Below are 11770 nucleotides of genomic sequence, written 5' to 3'. Positions count from 1 at the left end.
AGCGCGTTCTTCGTCCCCAGAGCGTGCGTTTGTGTTTTCCTGGCCGTGTGAACCATGGCATGCGTGCTCGGGACCTTGGCGCTAAGTGTTTTGGTGCTTCTATGCGTGTTTCTGTATTCTGAGCGCGTGCTGGCGTCTGCCTGGGGTCTGCGGCCCAGCCCCGGTTCGGTCCCTGCCACTTGTCCTAAGCGGGCCCGTGTGTGCGCGCCCGCGGGCCGTCCTGTGTCCCGAACGTGTGCCCAACGTGCGCGGGGTACCTGTGCCCGTCTAGCCAAGAGCGCTCCGTGCGCGCGAGCGGCTTTCCGGGACGCCGCAGTGGTGGGGGGCGGCCCCGCGAAGGGCGGGGGTCACCGGGACTGGCCGGCGCCGGCCCCGTGCGCGCGGAGGCGGGGGGGGGGGGCGGGGGCCGCGGGGGGGCGGCGGTACGAAAAGGGCGGCGCGCGCGGCGGCGGCGGCAGCTCGGCGGCGGCGGCGGCGGAGAGCGCAGCGCGCAGCCCGGTGCAGCCCTGGCTTTCCCCTCGCCGCGCGCCCGCGCCCCCTTCCGCGTCCGCAACCAGAAGCCCAGCGCGGCGCCCGGAGCCGGACCCGCGCCCGCGCCGCTCCCGGGACCGCGACCCCGGCCGCCCCGCGATGACCGCGACCGCAGCCCTCCTGCCCGTCCTCTTGCTCCTGCTGGCCTTCGGCCACAGTGTCCATGGTGAGCCCCCCCCACTCCGGCGGCCTGGCTCGCGCCCCCTCTGGGGAAGCCTGCGACGCCCCCCCCACCTCCCCGGCCGCCCGGTGCCCCGCACGCCCCGTCCCATGCGCCCCAACTCCGGCCCGTCCCGCCTAACCCTAAGCCCCGCACGGTGCTGCCTCGCCCTCCCCGCCACCCTCGCATATGCCAAGCCCGGCCCTGGCGTCCCCGGGAGGGGGGCAGGGGAGGTGTGGGACCCCCACCCCCCCCCACCCCAGCCCCTTCCCGCCCCGCAGAAGTGGCGCTCGCAGGGGTGTCGTGCGCGGAGACAGGAGGTATGGAGAAACGAGGTGATGCTCGGGAGCCCTGTGTGGAAATGCTCTGGGGTGCAACTTTGGGGTGTCGCTGCGTGCGCGTTCAGGAACAGGTCTGTGGGGGCTGTGGGGGGTGGCTTTGCCGTCGCAGCACCAAATTCCCACCGAGGAGCCCAGCGCAAGCCCCTCCTGCGTGGCGTTTGTCTCGGTGAGGGGCTGCGACACTTCTGTCTGCAGCGGCCATCTGTCTCTGACAGTGAGAGAGTTGCCCCTTCCCGCAGTGCCCCCCGCCCCCACTGCACCAGAGCTGATGGGGGGGCCGTCTGGAAAGCTGGGGAGCTAGTTGAAGTGAACGCACACAGTAGGCACCTACCAGAGTGTCTGAATCTCTAGATAGCGTCAGAGTGGCAGAATCTCTTTTGCAAAAACCCTTGCGTCTTTTTTAATATGAAGAGTCTGGGGTAGGGGAACTTGGGGGAATTTGACCTGGGTGCCTGGTTTAGCGGGGATCAACCTTTAAGAAAAATCCTGATGCCTTACCTGCGAGGCTGCCAGGTGAACCTGTCTGGCCTTTTCCAAAGCCAAATACCTCCAAATCTGCTCCCCATTTTAGGCTCACTTTGCAAAAGTGAGGGCTTGGCTGAGGGCCCAGGGGTCAGAAGCTTTCCATTCACTGTCTCCCTATCCCCTGCTTTTAGCATTTGAGGTTTCGTATTCTGGGGGGGGGGGAGGGTCTGAGGGGGTGGAATTAAATGTCTGACCTGCTCCTAGGAACTAAGTGGTTTACTGTGGTCACTCCATAACCAGGAACATGGCAGAGATTTTTCTTTCTCTTCCCGTCCCCCCCGCCCCGAGTGGGCTGATGTGAGACACCTACTGTGTGCCAGGCTGGTAGGAGGGTGTTTGGCTCCCTCCGGGGAGGCTGTGGGCTGCTGGGGAGAAGACAGGCTTTGCCTTGGCCTCTGGGGCCTCGTGGGGTGAATGGTGTAACCTTTCTTGTGACTCAGGAGCTGAATGCTTCCCGGCCTGCCACCCCCAAAATGGATTCTGCGAGGATGACAATGTTTGCAGGTAATGGGGTGGCTCCCCAGAGGCATCTCGTAGGTGGTCAGGGCAGAGTGCTGGGGAGTCGTGGTGTCAGGCAGGAAGGGGGGCTTGGCTGCTGGGCTGCAGCAAACAGCTGTCTCGCCCCCGCAGGAAGACTGGTGGGGGATAGCCAGGGGTAGAATGGGGCAGGGGGTAGGGGACAGCCGCGGCTCCTGTCTGCCGTGTCAGCAGGGGGGGTGTTGGGAAAGCCCCTCGCAGGGTGAGACCACTGCCGGCCACTGCGGCAAGACGCACTGCTTCCCCGGGCTCTCAGGGACCCCTCTGTCTGGTCCTCTGTTGATACTCTTCCGTTCAGGTGACTGGTATTTGCTTCCTGGGACCCACTTGGCCTGGTACTGTGCAGACACCCCCGAGGGATCTTGGCTCCACAGTAGGCAGCCTGAGCTCCCTCTGCACTCCTGCCCCCCTTCATAGGTCCCCATCTTCCCCTCCCCTCCCCCCGCAGGTGCCAGCCTGGCTGGCAGGGTCCCCTGTGTGACCAATGCGTGACCTTTCCTGGCTGTGTTAACGGACTCTGCGTGGAACCCTGGCAGTGCATTTGTGACCACGGCTGGGACGGGAACCTCTGCGACATAGGTGGGCACCCCACCCCACCCCTGCCCTGGGCACCCAGCCACCTCCTCCCAGCCCGTGGCGGCCTCCCCTCCCCCTCCCGCCTTATTCCCACACACGCAGGGCTCTGTATGGTAATGATCTGTTTATATCCTTCTCGCTGGTGCCCCCAGAGCCTCCTCACAGGTAGGGACTTAATTTTGCTCCCCTCTGCTCGGCCAGCACCAGCACCCAGAGAAGGCCCTTTGTGGGGGCCAGCAGGGAGCTGCCTGTTGAATAGAGTCACGACATAAGCACACGCCCCACAAAGCTGAAAGGGTAGAGGCCTGGGTAACCTCTGCGGGTCACTAAAACTCCGAGGGGGTAAGGGCTCGGGGTGGGGGGGTCACAGAGCTAAACCTCCAAGAAATTCACACGGGAGGCTGCAAAAGCACTCAAACAAACAAACAAACGAAGGGGTGGGGGTGGTGAGCGGGGGTGGGGGGCCAGGAGCTGAGTCAGGGCCGGCTGGCCCGACAGAGCTGGTGTCCCTGGTCAGGTGTAGGGGGAGGCTGGGGTTCGGGATGGGCTGAGAAGTGGTCAAAGTGCAGATTGGTGTGATCTGTTGATTTCATTAATTTATGCAAACTTTGTCCTCCATTACCCTGAGCAAATTGAGAGTTGGCTGTCCCTGCATTTTTAGGCTGCAAAATGTCCATCTGAGTCCATCCTGCTTTGGCAGAGCCTGCCCTGAAGCTGGGGCAAGCTGAAGTCCTCGAAAAAACTCCCAGCAGCGTAGGGCAGCCACCACAGGGCTTCTGTCCTTCGGTGCTCAACATGAGCTGGGACGAGGGGTACCGTTAGGGAAATCGAGGCTCGAGGAAGTCAAGGGCCGTGCTTAGGGACACAGAAGAAGTTGTCAGGAGAAAAGCCAGCTAAAATCCCTTCTCCTAGCCCCAGAACTGGGCTAATTCTCAGCTGTGGCTCTTCCTAATCCTCTCCCTTAAGGAAAAGGCAAGAGCGTGTTTTGACCACCCACCCCTGCCCCCCATCTCCAGGGCTTTCCTAATTGAGCCCACCCCCCACCACATTGTCTCAGGTCCTTAAAGGCCCCGCAGCTGACTCATGCTCTGACCAGCGGCTCTGCCGGCCCTCAGCACCGCACCCTCTGAGCTGCTTTGGGACCCACAGGATCCCCGAAAAGCCACCTCTTGGGGTCAGGGCTTTTAGCCCGGAGCCCACCTTCTTTGGTGTCTGGTTCAGGACTGCCCCCTCCCTGCCCATGGAGTTTTCCAGACAAAAATGTTCCCTCCTCACTGGGTTGACAAAGCCTCGCAGCCTGGGACTCCGGGTCCCAAGGAAACAGCCCTCCGGGTGATTAGCGGCTCTCTCCCTTTCTCTGGGTCTCTGAGGCTGTCAGGGCCCCAGCTGCTGCCCCAGCAGAGACCCCCGGCAGCTTTCCCCTTGCCCGGGCTTAATCTACCCTTCCCTTGGGCTGGAGGCCCGGGAGTTGGGAAGAATGGCTCATCCTCTGCTCGTGGGGCTGGATGCTGCTGGGAGGGAAGGGGGGGCGGTGGTCGCCAGCTCTTTAGCTTAAATTTAAGATTCCCGGTGACGGGGTTGCTGGGCGCACAGGATCGGGAGCCTTCTCCTGCTAGCTGTACCGGCCCCTTCCCGTAGTGATAAATCCTCTTTATGTTTCCTTATACTGAGCCGGGCTCCCGGGGAATGCCTCGTGTGCTCTGGATAGGCCATCAGCATGGCGGTCAGGCTGCTCCTTATTGACTGATTGCCATTCTCCCTCCACAAGGGTGCAGGTCTCCTTAAAAGAGGGGAGAAAAAATTCGCACATGTGTGGCCTCTGCATCGGGGACCCCCACCCACTCTGCCTTAACTTGCAGCGTCTCTCGTTGGCCCTGGCTTTGTATTGGGCAGGTGCCCCAGGGCAGCTCAAATGTGGGAAACCAAAGCTAAAAGGTACCCCCTGCCCAGACGTACCAGGGAGAGTGGGGAAAGTGAGGCACAGAATGGGGAGGAGCTGAACCCTGAGGCCGGCTGGAGCCGGGCCTAGAAAAGGTCCCTCCTGGCCCTGCCTGGGGGCGGGGGTCTCCACTGGCAGAAAGCCCCTGACCCAGGCCCCTTTGTTTAGCTGTCCCTGACTCGGCCGGGCCCTGCATAATGAGTGCGCATGACGGGAGGTGTAAAAAGGCGGCGGAAATATAGCAGTGTTCATGGAAACCCACATGGACAGGAGAGCACTCAGATACTTCTAATTTCGCTGCCTTCAAAAGAAACAGCCTTTCCACCACGAGCCCCTCCGTTCAGATCCTGAGCGCAGAAAGAGCGACCACCAGGAGGTGGAGGTAGTGCTGGGGCTGAATCAGGTTTCTTGATTCCCGACAGGGTCTTCAAATGTCTCCATTTCTCCCCCGCCCCTCTGTGGTGGGGAACTTTGAAGGGCAGCTGGTGTTTTCTTAACAGCTGGGCTGTGCGGTTGCCCTGAATGGCAGGGACCCCCCCCCCCCCCCCCCGCTGCAAACAGGAGAAGCAGGATGTGAAAATTTGTCTAGGGGAGGCAGGCACTGGGAGCCTTGGCCTGGCACACACCGTTTGGGGGGAGAGAAGGGGTCTGCAGTGAAGGTCATGCTGCTGGACCGGAGAGGGGACCTGGTGCCAGGGAAGGGGGACGGCTGTCCTGGGTTGAGGAGCAGCGAGCGGTCATGACTTTTCTGGCCCTGTGACCTACCCCAAGGGAGCCCCTTCAGCTCCCTGAGCTGCTTACCCACTGCAGTTTCGGGGGGTCACTATACGTTCTTCCTCAGGACCCCATTTGGTGACCATTGACAGTGGCCACAAACAGAGCCATCGAGGCAGCTCGCTCGGGGTCCCTGCCCTTGACCAGCTGGAGCGCTCTGTCCCTGCCCCCATCCAGAAAGCTCTCCTTCCAGCCTGTCCCCCTCTCCCTCCCTGGGAAGGGGTGACAAAGTCTGCTTTTCCCTCCCCACCCCAGACGTCCGGGCTTGCGCCTCGACCCCCTGCGCCAACAATGGGACCTGCGTGAACCGCGATTCCGGCCACTATGAGTGCTCCTGCGTCCCTGGGTTCTCGGGAAAAGACTGTCAGAAGAAAGATGGGCCCTGCGTGATCAATGGGTAAATATTCTTTCCGACTCTGTGTGATCTGATGAATGCTGCTTTGATTCCTGCTTCACATCCCTAAAGACCCTTTCAGCCGAGCCCAGTCGGACCTGTCGCCTGACAAAAGACCGAGTAAGTGCCTGTCCTGCAGCCCCGCGGGGGGCCGTCCCAGATCAGGGTATTTAGCGGGGAGTGTGTCATTTCCATCATTTCTGAAGGGACCCCGAAGGTGATTTCATATTCCCTTGATGCTCCCAAGTCCCGATGTGCATGCGTGATGGTAGACTGGGCCCGCCAACCGGAGCAGGGGAACAGGGAGCCGCACCGTGTTCTAAGGGCAGCCCCGGGGGGTGGGGGGGTGGGGAGGCGAAACTCTTTGTGAAGCCCAACTCACTGCATTTTAGGGGGTGGTTTTGGGGAACTGGCAGGCTCTGTAGCTGGGTTTTCGGGGATGTCTTGGGGGGATCTGCTAAGGCTCAGGAGTGGGGAGAGGGGCCTTTGGCCAGTGGGGTCTGGGGGGGTCCAGCTCTCAGCTGCCCTCAGTGGGGCGGGGGCTCTGGGACTTCTGAGCAGTGGGCACAACAGACAAGAAGGGCCACTTGCTTTCTAGCAGCCAAGCCATTTCCGGCCCTTATCTGTTTAGCTACCCTGAGCCTACCCAGCCCTCTGCTGGGGCTTAGGCAGTCGGTTGCAAGAATGCAAACTGGAGCCGGGTCCCGGGCCGGGAGCTGGGGGGTGGGGGAGACAGACCAGGCAGAATAAGCTTATCTTGACCTGACATTCCAGGGGGCTGCGGAGGACCCTGGGGCCAGCAAAGGCCACAAACAGGCATTTGTGCAGCATCTAAAGATCAGTGTTCAGAGAGGGTCAGAGGAGAGGGGGTCACAACCAAAGTCTGCGTCTGCTTCTTAGTGGGATGGGAAAATACAGAGAGAAACCTTTAAAATATTTTGTTTTCTCTCCAACCAACTTGAACCAGTCTGTCAAAATAGAGCCTAAGGTCCTTGAAGTTCCTTCAGAGCCCAGCTCCCATACAGCCCTCACCCCCAAGCGGCAATGCTGATTTCGTTGTGCTTAGAGCCCCTTTCTTCTCTGGGTTTTGGCATTTATCAGATGACAAAGGGTCTGCTCGTTTAAAAGCACTTACATTAAATGCTCCTGTGCTCTGCTCTGAGCAAACAGCTCCGGTCTGCACGCCGCAATTGGGTGAATGGCCCACGATTAAACAGCCGGGCACAGACGCTGGCTGGGCCAGCAGATAGACGGAGGCTTGCTTTCACTCTGAGTGTCCCCAAGGGCTTCCTGTACAATAGTCTGCAGGCTCTCCGCCGAAAGTGACAATACGAGTCACCATCAGGGTGGTGGTGTGGCGCAGGGAGCTTGTGGCGGGGGGTACCGAGGCCCCCGGCTCTGCCCAGCAGCCCAGGGATGGAGCTGAGGGAGGGGGCTCGCTCCAGCCCTGGGTCATCACTAACTTTGCCTCTCTCAGCCTCAGTTTCCCCACCTGTCCAGTGACTAACCGTCAGGCCTCTGGTCGGAGAGATGACATAAGAGGTGGGAGAGGAGACGGGCGTCGGCCCGGGAGGTCAGGCGTGTTCCAGGCTGGCAGCTGGAGGGGGTGAGGCGCGCACCCCACCCCACAGGCGCGCCTCCGTCCAGCTCGGACCGCCCAGGAGCCCCTCGTGGGCAGGGCTGGCAGCGCCCGGTGTCTCCCTGGCCGGTGCTCGCTCGTGCACCGGACGGGGCCTAAGCACCTACCTGCTGCCCCCTCCAACCCCCCCCCCGCAACATCATCCTAGCCCAGCCCCCCGAGGGCCCTTTACCGTGTCCCCCTGTTGTGTTGCAGTTCCCCCTGTCAGCACGGAGGCACCTGCGTGGATGATGAGGGCCGGGCCTCCCATGCCTCCTGCCTGTGCCCCCCTGGCTTCTCAGGCAATTTCTGCGAGATCATGGCCAACAGCTGCACCCCGAACCCGTGCGAGAACCAAGGCATCTGCACCGACATCGGGGGCGACTTCCGCTGCCGATGCCCCGCCGGCTTCGTGGACAAGACCTGCAGCCGCCCCGTGAGCAACTGCGCCTCCGACCCGTGCCTCAACGGGGGCACCTGCCTGCAGCACACCCAGGTGAGGTACGAGTGTCTGTGCAAGCCCGAGTTCACGGGCCCCCTCTGTGGCCGGAAGCGCGCCCCGAGCCCCCAGCAGGTCACCCGTCTGCCCAGCGGGTACGGGCTGACCTACCGCCTGACCCCCGGGGTGCACGAGCTGCCGGTGCCCCAGCCCGAGCACCGCATCCTGAAGGTATCCATGAAGGAGCTCAACAAGAGCACTCCCCTCCTCTCCGAGGGCCAGGCCATCTGCTTCACCATCCTGGGCGTGCTGACCAGTCTGGTGGTGCTGGGCACCATGGGCATCGTCTTCCTCAACAAGTGCGAGGCCTGGGTGTCCAACCTGCGCTACAACCGCATGCTGCGGCAGAAGAAGAACCTGCTGCTGCATTACAACAGCGGGGAGGACCTGGCGGTCAACATCATCTTCCCCGAGAAGGTCGACATGGCCACCTTCAGCAAGGAGGCCGGCGAAGACGACATCTAAGCGGCGCCCCTGCCGGCCCCTCTCTGTTCTCGGGGTCCCGCAGAGCTCACTATATGCGGTCTGTTCTCCTCTTTGTGGTGGAATTTGCTCTATTTTGTGTCGAATCTGGTGAACGCTATGCTTACCTATATTACCTTTGTGTTGCTCTGTGACAAAGTGCCCAAAGCATCCTCTTGCTCTCTCTTAATGCATGATCGAAAAATAATAATAAGAATTTCATCTTTAAACAAGTAAGAGAAATAAGTATGTTATTCTAAACTCTAAACGTAAAATCAAAAAGACCAAAAAAAAACAAGGCAACAGAACCGGGACTCGGTGCCGACATCCCTCTCCGAGGGCTCTCGGCCACGGTCCTCGTGAAACCGTTACGAGTGCTGTGCATGACCACCCACTGTGAAAAAGGCTAAAATCTCTTTCGTTCGTTAATCCTCACACGCCACATCCAACGCGCACTCACATCAAGTTCAACACCGCAAACTTTAGATCTTTCAGATTGATTTGAGATTTTGCGGAGTGCAGCGGCCGTGTGTCAGGCAGAGAGAGCCCCGGGTTGGCTGCTGGGGGGGCCGGGACCTCGTCCCAGCCCTGCCACTAACTCGCTGTGTGATCCTTGGCGAGCCCCTGTCCCCACCCCGGGCCCACCTCTTCCCCCCTCGAGGGAGGGGCTGGAATGCAGTGACCATCAAAGTTCTCTCTGGCTCTAAAACTCTGAACGAAGAACGAAGGGGTATGAACCAAAACAGTTCCTGACCCTAAAAATTAGGATCTGATGAAGACAAAGTCTCATCCCGGGATCCACAGGTTTTGGCCTATCCTGGATGCACACTTGACGTATTGAGATCGATCCTAACTGCATTTCTCAAAGTGGGGAGCCTCCTGGCTCGCTTTCGGTTTGGAAGCAATTGGCCCCCTTTGAGTCACCAAGTGCAGTCTGGAGTTGCCACTTGGGCAGCCCCAAGCCACCCCCAAATCCCCAGCACTTTACCTGCCTTGTACCCTGTAGATTAGAGATGTCCCTTGAAATTTAAATGCCCCTTGAACCACAAGTGCCCCCTGGCGAAATCTGAGCAGCAACACAGCCCTCACCAAGGTTTCCACAGGGTTTCGTGGGAAATTGTCGCTCGTGGGGCGTCTCCTAGTTCTGTGGTCAAAGGTCCCAGACCTTGGTCTACACAGCTATGGATTTGATTTGTGTTGCTGAGTTAATAACTCTCAGATCCCGAAAGACCTAGCCAGCTTTTGAATTATAAATTTGACTTTTTTAAAAAAGAGCATCTATCTTTTTTGTGAAAATAGAAAGAAATGGGACAGAGCTCTGTTTGGCTTTCCAGCCCTTTAGGGTTGGGCAGCTAAACAGCCCTCGGGTACCAATGAGAAATATTTTGCTTCTTAAATTATTTGGATAGGAAGCTATATTCTTAGCTTTATTGAGTATTACCTGCCGTGTTTACCTTGCTCCAAGTATTTATTCCCAAATCATCATCACCATCTTCCTGATCATTCAGGTCATCTCCTCACACACAGACATGCGTCACCGTCACCATACAACCATCGACCTCATTACCTTCAGCCACCGACCACTGTCCCCTGTCCCTCGTCATCCTGAGTCAGAGCATGACCGTTCATCTCCTCCAGCTCTCCGTGCCCCGTCCAAGCCCCTGTCCCCGTCGCTCCCAGTCCCCGAGCCCCTCCCACCCCCACGCCCTGGTCTGGTCCTCTGCAGGCAGAGGCCTGTCACCCCTCGAGCCCTCCCCCCAACCCCAGCGCTCACCCAAGTCCCTCACCCGCCTCCGGGCAATTTACCCTCAATCCCAAGACCCTGTCACCTTTGCTGGCCACCCCCTCCCACCCTAAGCTCCCGTGCCCCTCCCCTTCCTACCCTCACACCCCGCCATCCCACCCCTGGACTCGGAGAGCGCCCACCCCACATCCCTCCTCCCCCATGTCATTCAGTCATCATCTCATCTCATTTTGAGTTCGTTTTGAGAAATAAAAAATTTAAAAAGACAAAAAAAAAGAACTGTTGGCATGGCCAGGCGGGTGTCTGGCACCCCACCTGGCCTCTCTCGCGTGAGACCTTGACCGAGTCCGCTAACTGTTCTGATCCAGTTCCCCAAACACGAAATTCCGAGATTGGCCCAAGTGATTCAATTCTCTGTTACCCTCTTTCCATCTCCGTGCTGTCGAGAACAGCCTGTTCCCCACCCGCCCCCCCCCCCCCGACGACAAGGGGAAGTATCCCACTGTCTGTCGACCCTTGACCCCCTCCCCATCCATTCACCAACTCATCCACCATTCATTCATTCGATCAGGAAGCATTTCCAGCACCTGCTGCGTGCAAGGCAGCGTGCGGGGAGCTGTGCGGCACGCAGGATGAGGGCAGTCTGGGGGGGGAGCGGACACACGATGTCCCCAGCAAGCCAAGCAGTGCAGGTAACATGCCGTGGGAGCAGGGAGTCCTGAACAGACGCCCTTAAGCCTGACCATCTTACCCTCCCACGTGACAAATTATCTATTACCAGCACCCGACGAGGCCACCCCACCCAAATTCCACAGCGCCCACTTGCACACATCCCGCGAAACCAGAACAGTGTCCGCAGCCTCGACACGGTCCTCACGTCATGCAGAAATGGTCCATTCCATCCTCTGTGGGGTCACCAGATTCTGCTGAGAGTGTCGGGATCTCTGGCTGCCCATCCACACCTCGTGTGTGTTTGGAGTAGTATGTAGTTTACGAAATAAACGGAAAAGCTCAAAGACAGCTGTCGAAGACATGATCACCAATTTGGTCCCAAAATTGAGAGAGGAGGAGGCGTAATGATCTTTTCTGTAACCAAAATATTTCAAAAATGTCAATGACGCTCTTTTTAGCTTTCCCGTTTCCTAAAAACCAGACAAGCAAAAAATTTTGTTTATTGAAAAATAAACAAAACCCAAGGGCTATTGGTGTGTTTCTGTGATTTGTTGTGCGCCGGGCTACCGTTGTCCCTTCCCACTGGTGGCCTTAGCCCCGGGCAAGAGGGGTCAGAGGTCCGTGTTTCGGAGGGCCCTGCGGTGGCCCTGGCCCTTCCCACGTGTCGAGGAGACCCCAGGCGAAGGGCTGAGCCCACCACGCCCCTTCCGGATGCACTCTGGGTGCCTGGAGCACCGGCACTTCCTGCCCCATGGGCCCCACCTCTGCCTGGGTCTGTTTCCAACAGTGGCTGTGGGTGGGTGGTGTGGAGGGAGCTGCTGGGGCTCCGGGGGGGGGGGGGGAGGGGGGATGGGGTAAGGGGTTCCATGCACGAGCGCACCAGAGGGGAGCGTTGGCTCTCCCACCCACCAGGTCCCAGCCCAGAGCTCCCGGGGGGTCCCAGAATGCCACACTGTTCTGGTCCTTCCAGAACTTAGTGAAGGTGGCACCGGATTTTG

At 59.5% G+C, this 11770-nt stretch overlaps 1 protein-coding gene across 3 annotated transcripts; it reads left to right on the top strand.

Moving 5' to 3' along the window:
- Nucleotides 1-481: 481 nt before the first annotated feature.
- DLK1 (delta like non-canonical Notch ligand 1) lies at nucleotides 482-8872 on the top strand. Of its 3 annotated transcripts, none has more exons than XM_027571501.2 (6): nucleotides 482-697; nucleotides 1998-2061; nucleotides 2543-2673; nucleotides 5639-5780; nucleotides 7612-7891; nucleotides 8117-8872. In XM_027571501.2, exons 1-6 carry the CDS (start codon nucleotides 631-633, stop codon nucleotides 8357-8359), a joined length of 927 nt encoding a protein of 308 aa, XP_027427302.1. In that variant the 5' UTR covers nucleotides 482-630; the 3' UTR covers nucleotides 8360-8872. The 3 variants fall into 3 exon arrangements, with proteins under 3 accessions (XP_027427302.1, XP_027427301.1, XP_027427300.1); XM_027571500.2 differs by having other exon boundaries at nucleotides 8111-8872; XM_027571499.2 differs by having other exon boundaries at nucleotides 7612-8872.
- Nucleotides 8873-11770: the final 2898 nt, after the last annotated feature.

Source organism: Zalophus californianus, chromosome 6 (assembly GCF_009762305.2).
Source record: "Zalophus californianus isolate mZalCal1 chromosome 6, mZalCal1.pri.v2, whole genome shotgun sequence".
Taxonomy (NCBI): Eukaryota; Metazoa; Chordata; class Mammalia; order Carnivora; family Otariidae; genus Zalophus; species Zalophus californianus.
This window is presented reverse-complemented; position numbering and strand designations above follow the sequence as displayed.

Coding starts and splice junctions, on each gene's coding strand:
- DLK1 (XM_027571499.2), top strand. CDS start 631: ATGACCGCGACCGCAGCCCTCCTGCCCGTCCTCTTGCTCCTGCTGGCC. Junction 2,674..5,638: donor CGGGAACCTCTGCGACATAG/GTGGGCACCCCA, acceptor TCCCCACCCCAG/ACGTCCGGGCTTGCGCCTCG. Junction 5,781..7,611: donor GGGCCCTGCGTGATCAATGG/GTAAATATTCTT, acceptor GTTGTGTTGCAG/TTCCCCCTGTCAGCACGGAG.